At 44.8% G+C, this 22,307-nt stretch overlaps 1 protein-coding gene and 1 pseudogene across 3 annotated transcripts in view; both read right to left on the bottom strand.

Moving 5' to 3' along the window:
* TMX3 (thioredoxin related transmembrane protein 3) overlaps nt 1-14,669 on the bottom strand; it is a 34,342-nt gene extending 19,673 nt beyond the window's left edge. Inside the window, exons 1-6 of one of the 3 annotated variants that reach the window (XM_037145487.2) lie at nt 14,467-14,668; nt 13,576-13,630; nt 10,939-10,978; nt 9,660-9,783; nt 2,569-2,614; nt 1,285-1,365 (exon numbers count right to left, since the gene is read on the bottom strand). In XM_037145487.2, coding sequence (XP_037001382.2) covers nt 1,285-1,365; nt 2,569-2,614; nt 9,660-9,783; nt 10,939-10,978; nt 13,576-13,630; nt 14,467-14,512 — 392 coding nt within the window. In that variant the 5' untranslated portion in view covers nt 14,513-14,668. Of the gene's footprint in view, nt 1-1,284; nt 1,366-2,568; nt 2,615-9,659; nt 9,784-10,894; nt 10,979-13,575; nt 13,631-14,466 lie in introns of those variants that run through there. The other 2 variants (XM_053664254.1, XM_053664253.1) reach the window with 2 other exon arrangements.
* A 1,908-nt stretch (nt 14,670-16,577) lies between these two features.
* LOC119049750 (nuclear pore glycoprotein p62-like) lies at nt 16,578-17,955 on the bottom strand (annotated as a pseudogene).
* Between the last annotated feature and the right edge of the window lie 4,352 nt (nt 17,956-22,307).

The raw sequence follows: 22,307 nt of genomic DNA on the forward strand, positions 1-22,307 counted from the left end.
TATGTTATCGGATTTTTGACTCCACCCCATTTGTAAAAGGAAGGAAACCAATTTTGCAAAGGCAGCGCCTCTCAGGACGCCCGACTCCTCAGTGACGTTGCGTCAGTCCACCCCAGTTCCTGCTCTGCTCGGTGGTAACTGCTAAGTGATGCAACTCCAGAACCGACTCCTGCAATTTCACTGCACTGGAGTCACCCGTGGTTACATCAGGAGAAGCCCTTCTTAAGCTTAAACTGAAGCTCATTAAAAATGGCCAAAACAGAGAGACTAATCTAAATCATGGGGGAATAAAGTATAACCTACAATCCCCTTATAGAATATAAAGTTATCTCAAAATGTACTAATTTGCAAAGCAAACAGAGACAATGGAATATGCTGTCAATGTAAAAATACAGAGGCTTTGTAAACTTTAATACACAAAGATCATTCCTAATTCTGTGCCTTACCCTCAAACAACCTAAGCCAGATAGCATCATGCCACCCCAAAATCCACTCCGCTATTTCAATCTGCCTTAAAGCCATTTCAAGCTATCACTGTATCCTGTCAAGCTCATAAGGAAGTGCCTGTACTTGCAAACTCAATATAGGTGAAGCTAGCTTGATTTTTGTTTGCTGCAAAAAGTTGCACATAATCACTTTAATAATTATGAATACCAACTTTCTACACACCCCAGCGAGATGTAGATTGAAGAGCAAAATCCCTGCACTCAAACCAATAGGAAATGTGTATGGAAGCACACAGGTTCCAAGAGGCAAAAGGTGCGGTGCCAGCTCACAGTTGGCAGAGACCCGTGGCCATGGCTGAGCGACCGGGGCGAGTGTTCAGCTCCATCTGAAATCACTCTCCTTTAGCACAGGCCCAGATTCAAAGCCCGGGTCTATTCAGAACAATAATGTCGAGGGGTTTCTGCATAAAACTCTAAAGTCAGGTAACAAAAAAACAAATGGATGTAAACCAGGTAGTATAAAAGCAAAATTACAACAAAATAAAAATTAAGATTCACGAAGTTATCAGACGTAATCAGATTTTGAAACGGTATTAGAAACTGGGGACACAGTCTCCCACGCAGCACAGAGATTCAACTGAGGATGTCAAGTGCGAAACCAAGTCACGGGCGCCCCGCCCCTCACAGGATCTCTTTACACGTGCTGCACAGCGCCGTGTCCTCTCTCCAAATACAGAAACAGGTTTTGTTCAGGCTAAATCCTTTAACAATGATCTGTAAAAGTTTAATGTTCAGATATCAGTATCATATAACAACGCGTTTCCCAGTAACAACTTACCCAGACACTCTGTGAGCAAACTCAATAATATCATCTTTAGTCCGTGGCCCTCTGTAATTATATGCCAAGTCCCCCTTTAATCTTAAAAAGAAAGAACAAAGAAAAAGCTTGGATTATTTCAACTGTTTCACTATTTAATACTAATCACTACTGTTAGATAAATTTACAGTATATGAATGGTAAATTCACAGATTTAGAGGAACTACTATAACCACATAATATAGAGCAGATGACTGGTGTCAGGGGATCAGTGACTCAAAATATTAAGAAAAAGACTATATTTTATTAAAATCACATGAAATAATTTGCTCAGTATTTGGTAGTTGCATTGTATCTGTGACTTCTAAATATAAACAAGCTACACATTCGGGGTCAGGAACCAGTCAAAGCATTATAATTCTCACTCTCCTCTTCTAAAAGGCAAGTACCAGGTCAGAGAATTAAACTATCTGGCAATGGCAAAACAAATTTTAAGCACTACAACATCATAATAACTTGATAGATGCTCCAATAATACAGAGTAAAATGCATAAAAACACTCTTCTGGAAAATTAGATAACTTTCTAAAAGTCCACCAATGAATATGTGTCCAACTGAGATTTTTTTTTAAAAACTGTGAAAGGAAAACAGAACATCTATAATTAAATAAAGAATGGAAAGGATGGTTCACTCAACAACATAAGAAAGTAAAGGAGGGTCGGTGAACATTTCAAAAGTAGGGGAAGGTAGGAGGTCAGCACAAAACCCAAGAAATAAAAAATTACTTTATTATAAAAATAAATTTCAAAATAACCTCCCCACATTATCAGATAAAGATATGGATCAAACTCCCAAGAAAATTCAGTATTATGATGATTATAAGTAATAAGCCCTTTAGAGTTATCACACCATGTCTTCGAACGTGCACTATCCCGTTTCTTTCACCTCTGCAGAAACGTCTATCACAATGACGGAAAGTGCAGGTGCCAGGAGACAGGCGCCCACCATCGGGGACACACTGGAGCTCCTCCCGGGAAGGCGGCCGGGACTGACCGTGCGCAGACCTCCCCCGCACAGAGCCGGCAGCAGCCACACGCGTGCCGCACTCACGGTGGAGGACACACTCGTGCCCACACAGAAAAGCAGGAAGAGGCGGTCCCTCTCCTCGGGGCGCGCGCGGCCCCCAGAAAGAGCTGCTGAGCCGCATCTCCAGTCCTCCAGGCAGCTACTGGGACTTAGTGCAGCAAAAAGCGAGTAGAGCGAACTAATGAAAACACGCACATAAACATACAGCACTCAACTTACAGCTTAATTGTTGGATAACCTCGAACTCCAAACTCTGAAGCAATGCCTTGATAAGAGAAAGAATAAATAATTCTAAATTTTTTTAAAATAAGGAACTAGGTAATAAACGAACCTTTTTAACTTAAAAATATATAGATATATTTATACAAACTTATACAGATATACTGTGTTAAGTCTAAAAAGAATATAAACACACAAAAAAGAAAAAAATGACATTCTTGTACAAAATAATTACTTAATAAATCTAATTTATAGCCTACACAAAATATTATGACAAAATAAGAAATAAGTGCCAAAGTTTAAAATTTTGTCTCTAAAGTACTTATTTAAAAAAGAATTTTGTTTAAAAAATATGTATGTATAAACACAGGCATATAGTTTCACTTCTCATTTGACTTCATTTCCAGCCCAAATATTTCTTTAAAAAAATAAAAGGGTAAGGGGCCCACCCTTCCTTTAATGTTTCTGAGTCTTAAAAGACTGCATTTTAATTCTGAAAACATAAGTCACATCTGTAAAATTACTAAACTTCTATCATCAATACATGAACTAAAAGCAACTTCATCCATGGGTTTTAGAAGTTTCTGCTTCTGTAATCACCTAGAAATCAGTTCAATGACATAAAGATTATTCTGAAATCTTCACGTTAAAACGAGATAGTTGCTACAGTGGCATCTTTTTAAGGAAAAGAAGAAATAGTAACGAAAACAAGCAAACAAGAACCAGGACTTCAAGAATCACAGAAATTGCAACAGCAGATTAATCCTATATTACTTGATAGACCCAAGGCAACTGGGACAAGAAAAAAATTAAATATTCTCACTGTCTAGACTATATACAATGTATTTATACAACTATCCTAGTACACCTAAAGCACACTGTATATACTGACATGATCTCTCCACTGGTTACTTTTCTTCTATTTCCACGGTATTTTCTCGGTACAGCTGGGTATAAGGAAACTGCTTCTCCACATGGGTTCCGGTTTACCAGCCCCCTTAGTGATGTTAAGCTTTGATTTCCAATCAATCCCACCAATACACAAGAACAACGACAAAGCAAGTTTGTGGCAAACAACGCCCCAAACCCCTCTACCTTCCTTTGTCAGCCCGCGTGTCCCTCTCAAACGTGCAGGGGTCGGAAAGTGGGTCCCAGGAGAAGCAACGCAGACAGCAGGGGACAGAGCGGGGGACCCAGGTCCTGAAGATACAGGTCCTGCCTCTACACTGTCCCGTGACCTTAGACCGACTGCTGCCCTAAAATACAAGTGCCCATCTCGTATTCAGATTTTCTGCCCTCGTATATTCTAACTGAAGACTGCTGTTTCGGAGACTGCCTTCTTCAAAGGAAAAAAACAGAAATGATTCAGGGAAATTATACGGGTCAAGTTCATTCTTAATGCCTCCCGACCCAAACTCGAGAGGCAGGTAAACGCAAGCCCTCATTCCCTTCGACCAGAACTCACTAGAACTGCCACAGGTGAAGACTAATGTAAGTGACCGGACAGAGGGCACAGCCCACTAGCAACCCCTTATGTAAGTTGGCATGGAATTTACTTATGCACAAACCAAATCACTTCATTTCTGTGGCCTCGGATGTCGGTATCCAAGGATGGTGATGGGTGCTGCCACCCACTCTGCAGTCCCCAGGCTCCGTGGACATTAGCATCCATTCCTGACAATTTCAAGTGCAGTGACCCCTACAACTGCACACTTAGGTTTCCAGAGAGGAAAATGCGGGCGTCACAAAAACAAGCGCAGAAGCAAAGCACGAATTACAGGCGTGTAAGGACCCAGGTCAGGGTTCCGGCTTCTCCATTTACCATTCGTGCGGCTCTGCAGAGTTCTTCACCTCTCTGACCACCGCCCCTCCGAAGACAGCCACCTCTGGTCGGGCTGTGGGTGGGACTCGAACATGAGCCCCTAGAAAAAGTCCCACCGAGAAGCTGGCGCACAGAGACCCTCAGACAACAGTGCATTTCCTGTCTCTTCTTGACCCTGATCTCACCGCAGAGTAATTATCTCCTGGTAATTCTATGTACCGATGACACTCATTAGAATAAGCACGTGTAGAGTATCTTCTAATTGGCTTTAAGAGACATTCAACTACATGTTAAAACAATTTTGTGGGGGAAGAGAAAATGTTGTTGTTTTTCAAATAATAATACTAATACTAATACTTAGGTAGATTTGGTAACCATTTTAAGATCAAGTGTTGATTAGGTAGCAGGGCTGAGACTGCAACTCAAGTCTGAATTTTTATTTTTTGTTCTGTTTTCATTAGAGAACAGTTTGTAATGAAATCTAAGACTGACTCCTTCATAAATTGAAGAACCCATTTGTAACATTAGTAACTTCCCCTTAAGTTTTGTCATTTAAAATAGTCATAAACTGAGGTGAGCCGGGAAGCCCCTATTTCGCTGTTTTCTCTTTGAAATGGTAACACCTTGAAGAGACAGAGGTGGGTCATAGTGGGCTCAGATTCAGGCCCAACTCTGCCTCCAACTTTGCTGTTCGAAACCACTCACAGTCATTTCACTGCTAAGGACCTTCTGCTGCTTCCACTGTACAATGGGGGGAGGAGAAGGAAGGAGCTGAACGCAACCCGAAGTCCTCTTCAGCTCAAGTTCACGACTTTCTCAGTCCTTGGCGTCACTACGTGTCTGATATAAAAGGGAACACCCCGGGGGTGGGAGGGGGGGCTTGTCCTGCGGAGCTGCTCCGCAAGTTCGGGTGACACACTGGGTTGTCACCACTTGGGGGAGCAATGGAGCTGCCGGTGTCCAGTGGTTCGAGGCCAGGGATGCTGCTGAACGTCCTACAACGCACAGGAAGCTCCTTCTGCCCCCAAAGAAAAGCTCATCTGGCCCAAAATATCCACAGGCCAAGTGTGAGCAACCCTGAGGTACAGTCACTGAGCAAAGGGCCTGATAATCTGTGGACAAGGAATCAGAGCAGAAACGTTACTGGCTCAATGCCACTTCAAGTGTACACATGGAAGGGAGGTAAAACATGATCTTCACCTACGTCATGCTTAAGTTGAGGAATACACAGAATTTCAGTGGATTCATAAGAAAAATCAATACATCATTACAGTTAACATCATAGCTACTTTAAATTCCGAACAAGGCACAATTTTAGCACTCAATTTTGAAGGGATATGTACAAAGAGAGAAGCTAAAATAAGTACGTGAACTTACACTGGACACTACACAACGTTTAAATGTTCTCTGCTTATAAGATTACTAATGAAAACCAGGCATCAAGAACTCTGGGGCACAACTGCAAACACACAGGGCAAAACACATGGCGGCAGCTCCCCCTCTCTGGTTCAAGGTCTAGCAGAGTCCTTCCCCGCACCACGTGCAACTGCAGACACTCCCACGCACCGCAGCGCCGCTCCCCCCAGACACCCAGACACCGAGGGGCTACCTGCACTTGATCACTGAATAACCATTCCACCCCGAGCCAAAGTCCTCGAGGACCTATTCATCCAAACAATACCTTGCTTTACTTGGTGATTCTCCAACTTAAGTGTACAGCAGAATCACCTGAAGTCCACGTACAAACACAGATTCTGAGCACCCAGCACCGGAGATTTTCGTGGTAGGGCTGCTATGGGCCTCTGGAACCCGAATCTAGGTGAGCACCCCAAGTAATCTGAATGCAGGCAGCATGCAGACAGCACCCTGAGAAATGCTGATTCTGAGATTGCCCGAGAAGCAGCCCACGGGGATGGAGGCGACACCATTAAACAGCCACTCCTTTGGTGCCTTACAAGTTAGACACGAAGCATGCTGGCAGCCGGCTTCAAAGGAAATATTCAATTTCTTTACCTTTCTGGTTCAAAGTTTTACTAAACTGTCTACACTGGCGCTGCCTTGAAGTATTTCAGGAGACTTTGAAAATTACATGCCAAAAATCTATTTGTAATCTCTAAACAATCATTCTTGAATACTTCCACTTTTTTTAGGTACTAACAAGATAAATATCTTTTTCTCCATAGCACATAAAACATCTCCTTGATGCTGCAATAAAATGAAAAATCCATCACTGACAGCAAACACTAAGCAATACCAGACAATTGACTCAGGTTCCTTGGTTATCACCTGTCACTCCCCACTAGAATGCAAATTCCACTCGAGTAGAGACTTCCGTCTGTTCTGCTCACTAACCTAACACCAATGCCTAGACCACGCCTGGGGTACGTCCTGGAATATGCCGAGCACTCATGACACGCCTGCTGAATGAATGCTTGCTCTACCACGTTCAACACAAGACCGGCTTTTCAATACGCTCTGTTTGTGTCTCCAGCAGTCCCAAGATTTGCACACAAGCCTCGCTGTGCAGGCTGGAGTGCCGGCTAGGAGGGGGTGGAGGGTCAGCAGCCCGCATCCGAGGCGGACAGGACAGAAGGCGAACAGCTCCGGGCACAGGGAGGTCCTCAGCACACAGCAGTGCCCCCCCCGAAGCTGGAGGCGTGCTTCAGGTAGCATGCTCAATTTCTGTCTCATCCAGTGCAACCGCTATGGAGGTTATTTCCTCCCATTAACTCAGCATAATGTATAACACAATGGTAAGTGTACAAAAAAATAAAATCTGTAACAATTATACTATCAGAGGCAAAATGTAAAGCTCTTAGTGGGTCATAAATATGAAATGAATAAATGTCCCACCATAAAATAAAGCTACAAACTGTATATGAATTCTTAAGACCTATAAGAATATTGTTTCTTAGTCACAGCATTTAAAATACTTTCTTCTCTAAGCTACTCAGAAAAAAGTCTTTGCTATTTTTCTCCAATCATAGTGCCACTTAATAAATACTGAAAAAACCAAGGAATTAGATAGTATAAATTTTTTGACAGATATACACCATTAACTATCACTGTAGCATCAAATGAGTAGTCCGGCCATTGTGATTTTTACTGATTCACAGGAACTGTGTTTCTTACTGTCTTTATATTCCCATATTCCTTCCCACTTTATTACTCCACTGAATGATTCCAGAGACCACGAGAGTATGGAATGTTTAAGGTTTACTGCACTTGTTGGTTGGTTCCTCCTTCTCCCTCTATTAGACTACAGGGGTTTGCGCTGGTCCTTATTCGGTTGCTACAGACCAGAGCAAGGCTTGACGAGCAGTACTGGCTAACTGTTGACTGAATAAATGAAGGACTATATGCATGAACGTGTGAATATGCAATCAACATAAAAGCAAAGACACAGTTGATTTACTTTGGGGAACAGCAGGTGAAAGGAGTAATTTCTTAAACTTTGCTTAAAGCTTATTTCAAGAAACGCCAACTCAAGCGTATTATTCCGTCTCTGTCTACAACAATTCCTGCCGTGGGTCTCTTCTCCTCCGAGTTTCAACAACTCACTTGTGGAACTCAGTATTCCCGCTCTAACACCGTGTCTGCACTCCAGTTCCTGTTCCCAGACATCAGTAAAGCAAAACATGTCCCGCAAATTCAAATCAGCTGCTAGCGTGAAAATCAGACGGAATTAAATGTCGCACTCTCCTCTACATAAGCAGCGGTGGTGTAGTTCACTAGCTATGCTAAGAATCTGGCACTAGTATTTCCACCTGTTCTTCCTCCCATCACAGAGCTGACCTATCGCGGCTGCGATTTCACCCGTGACCGTGTCTGAGACCTCCTGCGTCCCCCTCACTCCACTGCCAGCCATCCAAGTCTGGGCCCCCGCACCCTCCGCCCAGACGCATCCGGTCAACCTGATTCTTCTGTCCCTCCTCTCTATCTTCTTTCCATCCGGAATGTAGCAAGTCATCAGCCTTCTCAAAAAGGTGTAATGGCTCTTAACTGACAACCAAAAAATCCAAAACACTTTGTCCCACCTGAGGGGCCCTTAAAATCTGCCATTACCCCTGAGCACCTTACAATGCTCTGGCCATTGTGGCCAGGGCTCTGAATATGAAATACCAATGCCATCCTCCCAGTCGAGAGGACTGGCACTCTTCCATCTTCAGGCAAGAAAACTAAAATCCAGAGACTGAGCACTTCCTGCAGCTGCAAAAACAGGACATGGCCGAGATGGGATGAAAACATGGTCTGTCTTGTTCCAAAACTGCATCTAGAGCACAATGCCGACTTTCTAAAATAACTCCCACTTTCTTCATTAACATAGTGACTACTAGAGGAGGCTTTACAGATGTAACCCGCGAGAGAGGCGCTACACCAGAAACCCAGCAGCGCGGTACCGACGCCGGGCCTGCCGAGGAACCTTCTGGTCCTGCACAGCGAGGGCAGCAGGCCGAGCCGGGCTCGAACTCAGACTCTCTGAAGCCACACTCTTTCCAAACTTCTATGGTAACTTATCTTTCTCCCCACCTGATTCTACCTTTTTTGAAATCTTTAAGACGGGCATTGGTAACCTTTTTATGTAAAGGGCCACAGATGTTTTGGTCTTTGTGGGGGGTGCAGTCTGTTACAACTACTCACTCAGCCACTGGGACACAAAACCAGCCGCAGGCCAGCGAAGCTCTGTTCCAATGAAGCGCCACTTACAGGAGCAGGCAGTGGCCAGATTCTATCCACGGGCTGCAGCTGGCCGACCCTTCTTTAAGTCTATTCTCTGGCACGTTCTTAAGAAGTTCACTGCCAATCCTCTGGTTTTGCTCTAATATTCCCCCTCATGGCAATACCCTCCGCATCCTCACCTGCACGCATCCTAACTGAACTCGCCCTTCACCTTCCCATCTACACCCCAACTGTGCCACCTCGGACAACTCAAACAACTAATTTTCCTGTTTAATCCCCACAGCAACACCAAAGGTTCAATGCTCAAACTCCTACAGTTGCCCCGGGGCCCTAATTATCTCCAGGGGACTCAAAACAGAAACAATGGCTTACGCATCGCTGGCAGGCTGTGGTTACTGTGTTCGGCATATCACACGTGCAATGGTTAATTCATTTAACTCATCAGGCACAGTCTTAAATTAAGATACCTTTAATTTTATGTGACCAAAAATATATATGTATTTCTTCCTCCTACCTTGAACACTGCTTTGCATGACTTAAACATTTTCATTAGGAGAACAGTTGAGAAATGAACCGAGCAAATGCTTACTGGAGTAGGAAGTAGCATCCATCTTCCCAACTTTAACTGGTGAACCAATGCTTTTCATCTCAACACCAACTTCATTCCAAACCGGTTCCAGCTTTTTACAATGACCACACCATGGTGCATAAAACTTGTTGAAACAAAAACAAAAACAACCACTAAAACGCTGTGCTACCGTGAATACCAGTCTTAATTTTTAAAGAATCTATTTGACAAAGTGATCTGATAATAAACTGTGTTAGACAAAAAACAACTCTAAATGTAATTTTCAAATTGGTTAACACAGTGACAAACACACACACACACACCTCAGTGTTGACACTACTTTAGGGTATTTTAAACGACTGCTGATACATCTTTAAATAGATACACGATTTACAGTGAAAGCATCTTAGTTCCCCAGCGGTGTGTCCATGGTGTACATAAAGCGAGACCACCAAACCCCATCCACATACTCGACTTCCACCTGTCTGGTTCTCCTGCAAACACTCCAACGCAGCAGGTGTCTTTGCTGCTTCAGGCGTGACCCCTGGGAAGCACGGAGACCAGTAAGATGGCTGGTTCGGCAGAGGGAAGGACAGGCCGACTGCACTAAAACCACGGGTCTTCCTTCTCCGCCATCACCGCCACCGGGCGGCACTGGGTGTGAGGTGGAAGGGTGGGGCAGCCTGCGTGCCGCACCGCCACGAAACAGACTTATCTACTTGTTAACGCTACACTGTGGGCATCTTCAAGCACACATGAGACAGAGTTTCACCGTGGGCCTCGTGCCCACGGCCTGGGCTGGCCAAGTGTCAGCTCTGTGCGGCCGTTACTCTGGCTCACCTGCTGCCACTCTACTTAGTGACTGAGGCTGGAAACACACCCACACACCGTAAGGGCTGATATGTTCCAAACTTGGCAGTGAGGAAAGGAAAGTGAAAATGTGACTTTGTTCCCTGTTAAGATGAAATCTGATGTTGGGTGTCAGATGACTGATTACGGACACCGTCTCTCGGACGACATGACAACACTGAGAGTGAATGCAGCAGAAACTCAGACCACAATCCCTCAGACAGAACCCACAAGCTGACCTCACTGGAGCCTCATCTAAATCAGGTTCCTTCCCAGCAACGTGAGGCCCTGGGGCTCATTTTTATATAAAACACAAACAGTACTAGCTAAGAAAACAGAACTGGGTAGCGTACGTAGGTACTAAATGCACGTGTTTGGGTGGAGGAGGATAGAAAAGTAACACTTACAATGGTGGGGGTGGTTAACTAGCACAGAACAGCGACATACTCACATCCACAAGCCAAATGTCATCTTTTCGGCCGTCTTTAAACCTGAAGAACAAGAAAATAAATCTTTGTGTGTTTCCACTTCACCACTGAATCATACAGGTGGGGATAATCAATCGATAAGTACAGGGGCATGGAACAAATCCTTCCACTAAACGTTTAGGCACAAGTTTTACTCAGGGGCCTCTCTGTCTTCCCCACGAAGCACCTAGTAAAGGGAGAAGCTGGTAACGCTGGGTACTCGCTGGAAACAAACGCCTCGGCGCCTGCCCGCCCCTCAGCCCCACTTCCACCTGGTGTAACCCTGGGCACAGCAGGCCTGAGGCTGCCGTCCTCGGAAAGCTCCGCTTGTCTCTGGCTGCCCCTGGTTGGCATTTCGGAACTTGGATTTCGGCTGATAAAGGACAACTCATTGGTCTCCCAATGAGCAAACAGCATGGTTTGGTACGAACGGCCACTTTCCTTCTGGCCCTTTCTGACTCCCACCCAAACAGAAAAGAGGTGCAGGGATTATGGGCCTATTCAGCTACTGACAGAAATCCCCATGAGCAGAATTTCCCATCATGCTGCTGAGCAGGGACAGCTCTGGCACCCACAGTGTGGCAGGAATGGCAAGGCGCCCAGCGGGGGTCTCCCAGCTTCCATGAAAAGCCCGGTGAGAGCCCCTCCACCTCTGGGGATTAATGCTGAGGAGCTGCCTCTGGCCCAAGAGGGTCCCGGACGTAGAGACTTCCTGGACCCGCCTAGCTCAGTGATGGCTCCTCCTGCTTAAATGGGGCAGAATGGAATTAGGTGTGGCCTCCACCAACACGAATGAGACTGTCCTTCACCAATCACGGAGGAGGACCTTCGCACATGGGCGGCTGGACCCATGCAGAAGGCCGCAGGATTATCTGCCCCGTGTCCTCCCACCTCCTTCTCCTCACTCCAGCCCCAGCAAATAAGTGCCACCCTCTTGTTACTGACTTGTGGGGCTGTGGCTAACAGCTTGGCCATTTGCCAGTGCGGCATGTAAACAGGACCCCCTGTGAAGATGATATAGTTGCATGGAGACTGTTTCTGCCCCTAATAAGAGTTTCTGTGCCACATGGATGCTCACCAGAAAGGCCCCTATGCTGGCAAAGGGAAACGTAACCAGGGAGCACACGAGGCTTGTCAGCTCAACTCGGAAATCAACTGTCCTTCGCCCCAGAGCAGCAGGGGCACAAGCGACAGACAGCCTGCTGGGTGCATGGGAGGATGGAGAGGCAGGCACGCCCTGAACCAGGCTGGCACACACGGGCCAGCCCAAGAACACCGTCCTGCCTGTCAGAGCCTGAGGTCGGAGGGCCAGGGCCTTCACACATGAGAGGACAGGTCGCACCCCTCGTGATGTGGGGCCAGCCCTGCCAGAGTCGGGGTCCACAGAGCACCTGTCTGAGGAAGGTGAGAGTTGGGGTGTCTCTGCCTGCTCAACCCCTTCCTCCTGCCCAGGCCAAGTCATGGCTGTGAGGCCGTTCTAAAGGAGGTCTACAGTGTCGTTTAATGCGATGACCGCCCTGTGAACAATGGCTCCCCCCAGAATCAGTTTCTGTAAACAATCGATGAATGTACCCCAACTGGCCTGGCTGGTAAAGTGCCCCACGGGACCCTCAGGCCTTCTGCTTTCCCAAAACGGCACTGTGCCCAAATGACTGACTGCTATACCAATATCACTGTGTGGGGGTGAAACTCGTCAAACTGAATGTAACAACTAAGGCTTGACTCATTTACTGCAATGATGGCAACCAAGAGGCAGAAACAAAACAAAAAAAGGGAACTAGCTCCCCAAGTTCCACTTCCTCAGGTGGAGCCGTGCCAAGCAGGGATCAGGGGGACCAGCACAGACCAAGGGGTCCCTCTCACTGCTGAGGACCACCGACCCCAAGGCTTCTGCCTCTGCCTCTCAAGGCCCCATGGGCAGAGGGAGGGGCAGGAGTGGGAAGGCACCAAGTGCACGAGGTGGAAAGTGACTCAGCCAACCAAGCCCTCAGGAGGTTTCTGCAGAGGTGCTGAGTAAGTGCCAGAGGTGAGGCCCCCAAACCCATAAAGGCAAGTGGGCTGGGCGTGCAGATGAGTATCCAAGTAGGGCAGGCAGGTGTGGGGAGGGCAAGTTTATGACTACAACTCCCTCCACAGACGGCAGGGCGCTGGCTCAGTCTGGCGTGGGGAGGGCAGCTGCCCCCTGGAGGCCTGCGGGGGGAAAAGCCTTGGAATTGCCTGAAAGATCACAGATCAGGTTTCCATCTGGAGCAGGGCTCCTCACCTACTAAGTCAAGCATGCCTTGTGCTTAACGCTGCAGTACTGTAAAGAACAAAACAACAAAAAACATACACAGTATGGTCCCAAACTCCAGCACTGCTAAGGGAGATTAAAGAAGAAAAAACATAACAAATACAGGTAAAAATGATAAAATGGAACGTAAGTTAAGTTTGCCACGTTTTTGTTTTTTTTTAATCTCAGAACAGTGTCATTTGAGTACAACCTCGTTTTGCACATACATAGCACTGGCAACTAGCCCTAGAACCAAATTAGTACTACGTAAGTTACTGTCTCTACTGTTAAAATTACATTCACACAAATACCCAAAAGAAGACACCATTTAAAAAATATGTATACTCACGATTCATCTAAATCTTCTACAAATCCTTTACAGAAAGCCACACCAAGCAAAAAGCCTGGAAGAAAAAGACAAAACATACAATAAATGCTGATCTATCATTTGACTTGTACTATTTATTGGTCAGTCACCTACCGTGTTTTTTATTTTTTACAATCTATGAAAAAAACTTCATCATTGAGCCATCCCAGGGCACAAGTGATGCAAAGCATAAATAGTTCATTTGGTTTGTAAATATTTACTCTGCATGCAACCATACCATTACAGGCAAGGTAACGCTAGTGAATCAGAGGTTCTTTTTAAATACGCTTTCACTTTCATGCTATTTTCCCTTTTGAGCATTCAATCTTTGGGGAATAGAGACAGGAATCGCACTATTTCTCCAACACCAATGATTTCCTGGGTATAAACTCAAAATGCCATTCCAAATACTATTAGTTTTCATCCCAAATCTATGGATAGAAAGAACGCTGAGCTCCACCGGTAATCCATATAAGGGAACCGAGTCTTGCATGTCTTGGGAACTGAGTAAAGGCAGCCCAGAAAGAACCAGGGGCGCAGGGGCTAAGTACAGGCCCACGCAGTCCCGGAGACCTGAGCCTGCCCTGCTCCGTCCCGGGCCACCCCTCTCTTCGGCCCCTTCTAGGGAAAGGACAGGACGCAGAACCTAAAGCCAAAGCACGGGATGGCTACGAGCTAGGAAGGTCGTATCCTTCAAGCCTATCAGTGCAGCCGGTGCCCCGGAAAACTTGCAGCCAGAGAATCAGAACCGAACGGAAGACAGCCGCGCCCTTCCCGCGTGTGGCGCTAGTCTCGGGCAACCTGCAAGGGGCAACAGCCACGGTCGGGGGCATCTCAGCGGCCCCCCTCGCATCGCTACCGCCAGGCCTGTACCTAAGGTGCACAGCCGCAGGGCGACCCCGCGTGTCTGCGCGGCCATGACCGCTGCAGGAGCGCTGCAAGCCCAGAGACAGACACGAGCAGCCGCCGCCAGCGCTCCAGGAAGAGGAACGGAGTGCGAAAGGGAAGCTCGGCGCGGAGGACAGGGGCGGGGCAGGCCGGCCACCGGTGAGCTCCCCAGACCCGGCCGGCCTCCGCCTCCGAGCATGCGCGGAAGTGGGGCGCACGCGCAGAACGGGGGGCGCAAGCGCAGTCACGCCCTCAAAGCGTTTACCTTCTCGGGGCCCCGGGGAGCGTGGGAATGAAGCTTGTGGTTGCTGTCGGGTGCAGACAGTGCGTGGCTTGGAGGCGTTTCCGGGAAGTTCAGTTCCCGCTAAATTTGAAAAAAAGGGGTAGATTCCTACCACGTAGCTTCAGGCTGGTCTCTGCCAAGGCATTCCCTCGCTGCTTACATGCAGTGGGTGATCAAATTCCTAGAGGTGGCTGTTAGCAGTGGTTAGAAAGGCTAGGAAAGGTTAGGTGGCTGAGGGACCCTCCATATACTATTTCAACGGTGGATTTGGAATCGTCTTTGAACCATTTTGCAAAATGGGAAAGCTATCTTTCTGTAGCAAGTTGCATTAATGCATTTTCTTTTTTTGCCCATTAAAGCAGTCCCTGTTAATTTTTTTTGTCTTGAAAACTGAAAAAAATGAAATGGATCATTGGATATATATTTTTGATGACTTGTTCTTTTATGTTTTCTTGTAGAAATAAGTAAAGTACTTATACAAAATATTAAAATGGGTGTTTTTCTACCCAATTAAAATGATTTATAAAAGCAATAAAAAGTTGTATATGATGGTTACAGCCTCAAACTCTACGCCTAATTCAGATGAGATCAGTTATTGAATGTGTGTTGTGAAAACAGGAATGGATTGTTAATGTCGGCTGATTCGCCTTAGGTTCAAAGTTCCAACAGGTGGAAATCTCATAAACATTGCTATTCCCAGTGACTAGAAGGTTAAATTATAATCTGATTGAAAGGAAGCCCTAGGTTTTCTCCCTTTTATGCACATAGCATGACATCCAATGCAGCCCTTCGGATTCAAATATATTTTGAAGTGAGCATCTGGTTTATTCTATAAACTTAATATGCATAAGTATTTAGTCCTCTTCGAAGTTCTCAAATTAGGAAATACAGATGAGGGTCCAGGGGCTCAGGAGGTAATTGACTGAAGAGCTAAAAAGGATGGACTTACTACTGAAACAAAGTCAGACTCCAGAGCTGGTTTGTCTGTCTGTCTTTCTTTCCATTCTTTATTTTTTGAACATCATTTTTATTTCTGATTTAGGTGAAAGATGAAACACAACAGGTCAGATTGTTCTCAAGCCAAGAACCTGGCTTTTTCTGGAAAAAATAACAAATACAATAAAACAACTATAAAGTTATATACTAAACCAAGTAAAACACCAGGATAAACTATATGTGAAAAATGGATGAACTGCCTGAACTTTGCCCTTTCAATAATGATGTAATTCAAGTTCCAAACCATCCTAACTCTCCTTCCCATCTCTGAATTTCTATAGCACACTTTGTGTGATTCATAGCACACCTCATTGTACTGTTTATAATGCTTTTATAAAGACAGGCACTGTCTTTATATCTCAAGTGAGACAGTGAATTCCCCGAGGAGAGAGACTACACAGTATCTATTACTACCATGTAACAGGCACACAACCCAGGCTAGTTGGCATTTACATTTTGGCCAACACTTTCCAGATCCAGTTGGAGTGAAAATGATGATGATCACTGGTGGCAGGATTCAGAATCAAGGAGAGTAACATACAAATTACAAAACAGAGTCAACATGTATTAGGCTGCTGCCCACAAAAAAAAGGGCTAATAGAGCTTTGATGTGCTAATACTAAAACTACAGTATTTATCAGACTACAGTAGCACAGAATAATCTCAGCAGCACAATATTTAAATGAAAGGGAAATACACACACACACTTTATTGCAAGCAAAGTTTATATACCAACTGTTAACTACTATTCTGTTTCATTTCATCAAAATTTGTAGATGATAGATAGCCCAAACCAGCATGCTGAAGGTGTGATCATTCAATCAAAAGCAATCCTGACATTGCATTCTTGCTCCTTGTGAGGACGATCCTGGAAAACCCGTGCTACCCCTTCCACTTTCCTGTGCATCATGCCTGAATTCTGGCCACCTGCTGTAGAGAGTCCATATGAGCCTTCCGAATTCTGCAAGTCAGCTTCAGCAGGTCCGCTGTGTCAGCAAGTCTTTCAAATATACCCAGGTGCTCGATAATGTCATTGAGGTCCTGGGCTATTGGTTTCAGCAGAGCATCTGTGTTTTCTGCTACTTTGTAAGTCCTCTCACACTCCTTGTCTACATGGGATAAACAGACCCACTCTGGTTTTTCACAGGCTCCTCAAAAGGAGTCAAGAGATCTTCTAATTCCTTCTGCTGCGACAGGACAAAATCCAGTTCTTCTTCCAGCCTTCTCTGACCGAGTTTCATTTTCTCCACTTCTCCATGTGAAACAGTAATCTTCTCACCCTTCTTGACCAGTGGACAGTCCCAGGCACTGGCTGGGGACAAATCAAACGTGTATCAACCTCTACCTTCAACAAGCAGGGAATGCATACTCTCACTCACATGGGAAAGGTAAAAGAAAATCATATAGCTAGTATATCATAACGTAACTCACATTGAAAAAAGTGTGGTATTATCAGTATGTTATCTGACCATAACACAGTTAGGTTATCTATTACAAAAGATAAAACTATGCTGGATTAGGAACTTTAAAAATGCACTCATAGTAAGATCTTTGTAAATAATAATAATTGAAACTAAAATATTCATAGAAGTAAATAAAGAAGAAAATGTCTCTATTGAAATTGCAGGGACAGCAAAACCTGCATTGGAGAAATTTACAGCATTCAGAGAAATTTATAGACATAAATGCTTACTTAACTTTAGGGCAAAAAAGAATGTTAATGATCTAAAATTTCTCCTTTAGAAGAGAAATAACAAGGGGGGAAAAAAGAAAGACATGAAAGATAAACAGGGCCATTCATTTCATTGTGCCGGAAACTATGCTCTGTACTGAAAACATAGCACCGGACGCCACAGACCCCGTGCAGTTCACTTCCTAGAGGGTGAGAAGAGTTTTCACTTACATGGCATATGTATGCTCAGGCAGGGTTCTAAATGTTTTACATGCATTAACTCATTTAGAGAGAGAGAAGCACGAGGTACAAGAGAGAGATTCAAAGAAGTCCTAAAGCCTGTCTCTTCATCCCACCAATAATATGGACAAATTTGTGTTAGAGTGAATTCAGAACTAGAGTGAGAACATGTGAGGGAGGATGAAGGAGTGAGAAAACATCTGAAACATCCAGAAATCAGGACACCTTCCAAGAGACAGGCTGATTCATCCGTCAGGCCCTGAGAGGTGGGAGCCAGTTTCATGTTGGACTAGCTCAAGTGAGTCACTTCTGCACCTACTCCATTGTCCTTCCCTGCATACCAGCCCCTAAAGAGTAAAGCCCAGTTGGCCAGCTGGGGGAGGCAGAAAGAGACAAGATAAAGCAGGACCCCTATCTGAATGCAAGTTTCCAACCAAGAAAGAATAGACTCCAGGAGGGAACAGGAAAATTTTCCTCTGGAAAGTCTACTTCAGAATTTTGATTAAGACTAGACCTCTCTGTGCCTATTATCAGACTGCGTTTGCAACTTAACATTTGTGGGCTTCTCAGGGTTTTTATACAGAGTTGTGGGTGGGGGGATCCCACTCTGAAAAACATTTAAAGAATAAAAGGAGGACAAGCAGTTATATTTTATGTGAAAACTATTGCTTATTCAGTCTATTAATTGCATTAATAATATTAGGACCAAAAGAAGGACATAAATATAGACAACAGAGGTGAAAAAAATAACACCATCAGAGCATATGTGAAAAATTAAACAAAATTAAAATGTTCTAGAAATATAACTTACCAAGACTGGCTCAAGAGCTAGAAAAGCAATATTTGGATAGGCTTTAAAGAAACTGAATCAGAAATTTGAAATTGTCTCATAAGGAAAATGTACTATCCAGATTTTTTATGAAATAAAATCTGTTACAAACTCTTCCAGTGAATAGAAAAATATGAAACACCACCCTATTTGCTCAATAAGCTAGTATAAACTTGTTGACAAAACCAGAGGAGGCATGGGTGAAAAAGGAATTATACAGGTCAATTTATTCATGAACAAAAGTGGAAAAAATTTCAAATGAAACATTATCAAGCCAGATATAGTAGCGCATCAAAAAAGACATTTTTTTCCAGAAAAGCAGGCATGATTTAACATGAGAGGGAAGACTGATGTAAATTTTCCGCAGTGACAGAGAAGTGATAAAAATATGTAATCGTTTAAATAAATGTGATAAAAGAAGTTGAGATTCAGACTTCTGGCCAAGATGGAGGCGTAGGTAGACACACTGTGCCTCCTTGCACAACCAAAAGAAGGACAACAAATTTAAAAACAAGAACAACCAGAATTGACAGAAAATCGAACTGTATTAAGTCCAACAACCAAGGAGTTAAAGAAGAAACCCAGATCAGTGGCAGGGGCGGAGACAGGCAGCAGGGCAGAGAGGACGAGGCAGAAGCTGTGTGGACTGGGTGGTCCCACATCCTCCTATGGATAAACCAGGACGAACAACTGGAGAGCAAGACAGACCCACAACCCAGGGCTCCTGCAGGGAAATAAAGCCTCAAACCTCTGACTGAAAACACCTGTAAGGGTTGAGCCAGCGGGGGAAACTCCCAGCCTCACAGGAGAGTTCATTGGAGAGACCCACAGGGTCCTAGAATGTACATAAGCCCACCCGCCTGGGAACCAGAACCAGAAAGGCCCAGTTTGCTTGTGGGAAGCGGAGAAAGTGACTGAAAACTGGCAGAGCAAGAGGCACTGTCCCTTCTCTGACCCAACCCCCACATTAGTGTCACAACCCAGCGACTGGGTTGCCCTGCCCTGGTGAACATCTAAGGCTCTGCCCATCACTACTTAACAAAGGCGCCGAGACAAAAAAAAAAAAAAAAAGACAAAAAGAAATAATGGCCCAAATGAAAGAACAGATCAAAGCTCCAGAAAAAAATACAACTAAGTGACAAAGAGATAGCCAACCTATCAGATGCACAGTTCAAAATACTGGTAATCTGGATGCTAGCAGAAATGGTTCAGTATGGTCACAAAATGGAGGAAAAAGTGAGGGCTACACTAAATGAAATAAAGCAAAATATACAGGGAGCCAACAGTGATGGGAAGGAAACTGAGACTCAAATCAGTGGTTTGGTTTGGTTTGGCAGAAGAAAGAAAGAAACATTCAACCAGAACAGAATGAAGAAACAAGAATTCAAAAAAACGAGGAGAGGCTTAGGAACCTCCGGGACATAAATGTTCCCACATTCGAATCATAGAGGTACCAGAAGGAGAAGAGGAAGAGCAACAAATTGAAAACTTATTTGAAAAAATAATGAAGAAGAACGTCCCCAATCTGGCAAAGAAAATAAACTTCCAGGAAATCCAGGAAGCTCAGAGAGTCCCAAAGAAGTTGGACCCAAGGAGGAACACACCAAGGCACATAATCATTGCATTACCCAAGATCAAAGATAAGGAGAGAATCTTAGAATCAGCAACAGAAAAGAAGACAGTTACCTACAAAGGAGTTCCCATAAGTCTGTCAGCTGATTTCTCAAAAGAAATCTTACCGGCAAGAAGGGGCTAGACAGAATTATTTGAAGTCCTGAAAGGCAAGGGCCTACATCCAAGATTACTCTATCCAGTAAAGCGATCATTTAGAATGGAAGGGCAGATAAAGTGCTTCTCAGATAAGGTCAAGTTCAAGGAGTTTTATCGTCACCCAGGCCTCATTATATGAAATGTTAAAGGGACTTATCTAAGAAAAAGAAGATAAAAACTATGAACAGTAGAATGACAACAAACTCACAGTTATTAACAACTGAACCTAAAAAAAACAAAAACAAACTAAGCAAACAACTAGAACAGTAACAGAACCACAGAAATGGAGATCACAAACAGGGCTATCAGCAGAGGAGGGTGTAGGGGTGACTTCTTTCACGAGTCTCTCCGGTGCCACGGACACGCGTGAATGAGCAAATATGGCCGAGAGATGCTGGATCTGTTTGGGGATGGAGGAGTGGCCCGTGGCCAGTTTCTCTGAGGAGAAAAAGGCCCCGAGCGCCCTCTTCCATAGCCTTTTATTGGGTTGTAATACACAGGAATAGAGGGCAGCAAGGATCAAACATTAAATAACATTTCAAAGAAATCTGAGGGCTTCGGTCTGAGTGAGTGCCTGTCAGGAAGGGAGTTGCAGAAACTTTGGGAGACATATTCATTTCCTCTTGGACCTTTATCATATGAATGAAAGCACTCTTAGCAGAGCAGATTTCACAGGTTTATCAGCAAGTCTTTGTGCTACCAGATTTTCCCCCAGGACACACTCTAACAAGGCAAGGAGCTGCACCTCTCCCCAACAAGTATTCAGGTTAAGGGGATTAGAGCCAGGAAGCACTTCTCTCAGAGAACGTGGGGATTCTGGCTTTGACAAAGCCGGGGGGGGGGGGGGGGGGGGGGGTCGTCCATTGCTCTTTGTTGCAGCCCCCTGAGTCCTTCCAGGAAGGCCTCCCAAGTGATTGAGTCTGGCTTAGGTTGCCCCCTGCTGTGAGCGGTCTTACCGGTCATTGACTTCCGACCAAGCTTTGGGGGCAGGGAGAGGAACAGAGGCAGCATTTGCTACCAGAGACAGGCTTTGTTTCCTGCGGCTGGCATTCCAAAGGTCGCCTCTCACCCTTAGCCACAAGGGGTAGAGATACAATTCCTAAAATCAGGCAGAGTGGTCTACAACAGGAGGGGGAGGGGAAGAGGGGGGGAAAAGTACAGAGAATAAGTAGCATAAATGGTAGGTAGAAAATAGACAGGGGGAGATTAAGAATAGTATAAGAAATGTAGAAGCTAAAAATCTTATATGTATGACCCATGGATGTGAACTAAAGTGGGGAATGTGGGTGGAAGGGGTGTGCAGGGTAGAGGGGAATAAAGGGGGGGAAATGGGACAACTGTAATAGCATAATCAATAAAATATATTTTAAAAAAGAAGTTGATACATGTCCACTCCCAATCATAACAGTAAACCAGCAATAGTAGGACAATTCTTCATCACGGTGTATGAGCAGGTTAATATCCAGCAGCCCTGGATTAGCCTGAGCTGTTTTGCTAAACTCCACATTTCACTAAGCTCTGGTCTCAATGCCTGAAAACGTGCTGGTTAATAATGTCACCTATGTAACCATGGATCCAAGGAGTTTTAGAATGTTTTTTAACAGCTCATCAGCATTGTTTGTTGGTAAGAGTGAGGCTGATAATTTGAATCTGGTCTTAGTGAGATCTCAGAGAGCTGGCCTGTTCAGACTGCTCTGTAGAAGGAATAAGCCTGTGACCAGAAAGATATTAAATCCCAGCCAGATGCTTGGACTCCATAGTTCTGGGCGTTCTACGTACATGCAGGTGGTTCCTGATATGAAAGGGATATTGGCTACAGCCACGAGCTACACAGAATACACAGGTGGGAGCTTCCGCCAGGCCTCCCCAGGTGCCTGCTGCAAGACAGCCTTGGACATGCTCCAAATCCCACTTCAATACTGTTGTTACATGGTTTCTTTTTTCTCTAACAAATTGTAGGTTTGTGTTGCTCTTTGGCGCCCTAACAGTCTTCCTCAGCCACTGAACCCTATTCTAGTACAGTTGGCATTGGAGGT

The sequence above is a fragment of the Artibeus jamaicensis genome, unplaced genomic scaffold (assembly GCF_021234435.1).
Source record: "Artibeus jamaicensis isolate MK-2021 breed Jamaican fruit bat unplaced genomic scaffold, CSHL_Jam_final contig_354, whole genome shotgun sequence".
NCBI lineage: Eukaryota > Metazoa > Chordata > Mammalia > Chiroptera > Phyllostomidae > Artibeus > Artibeus jamaicensis.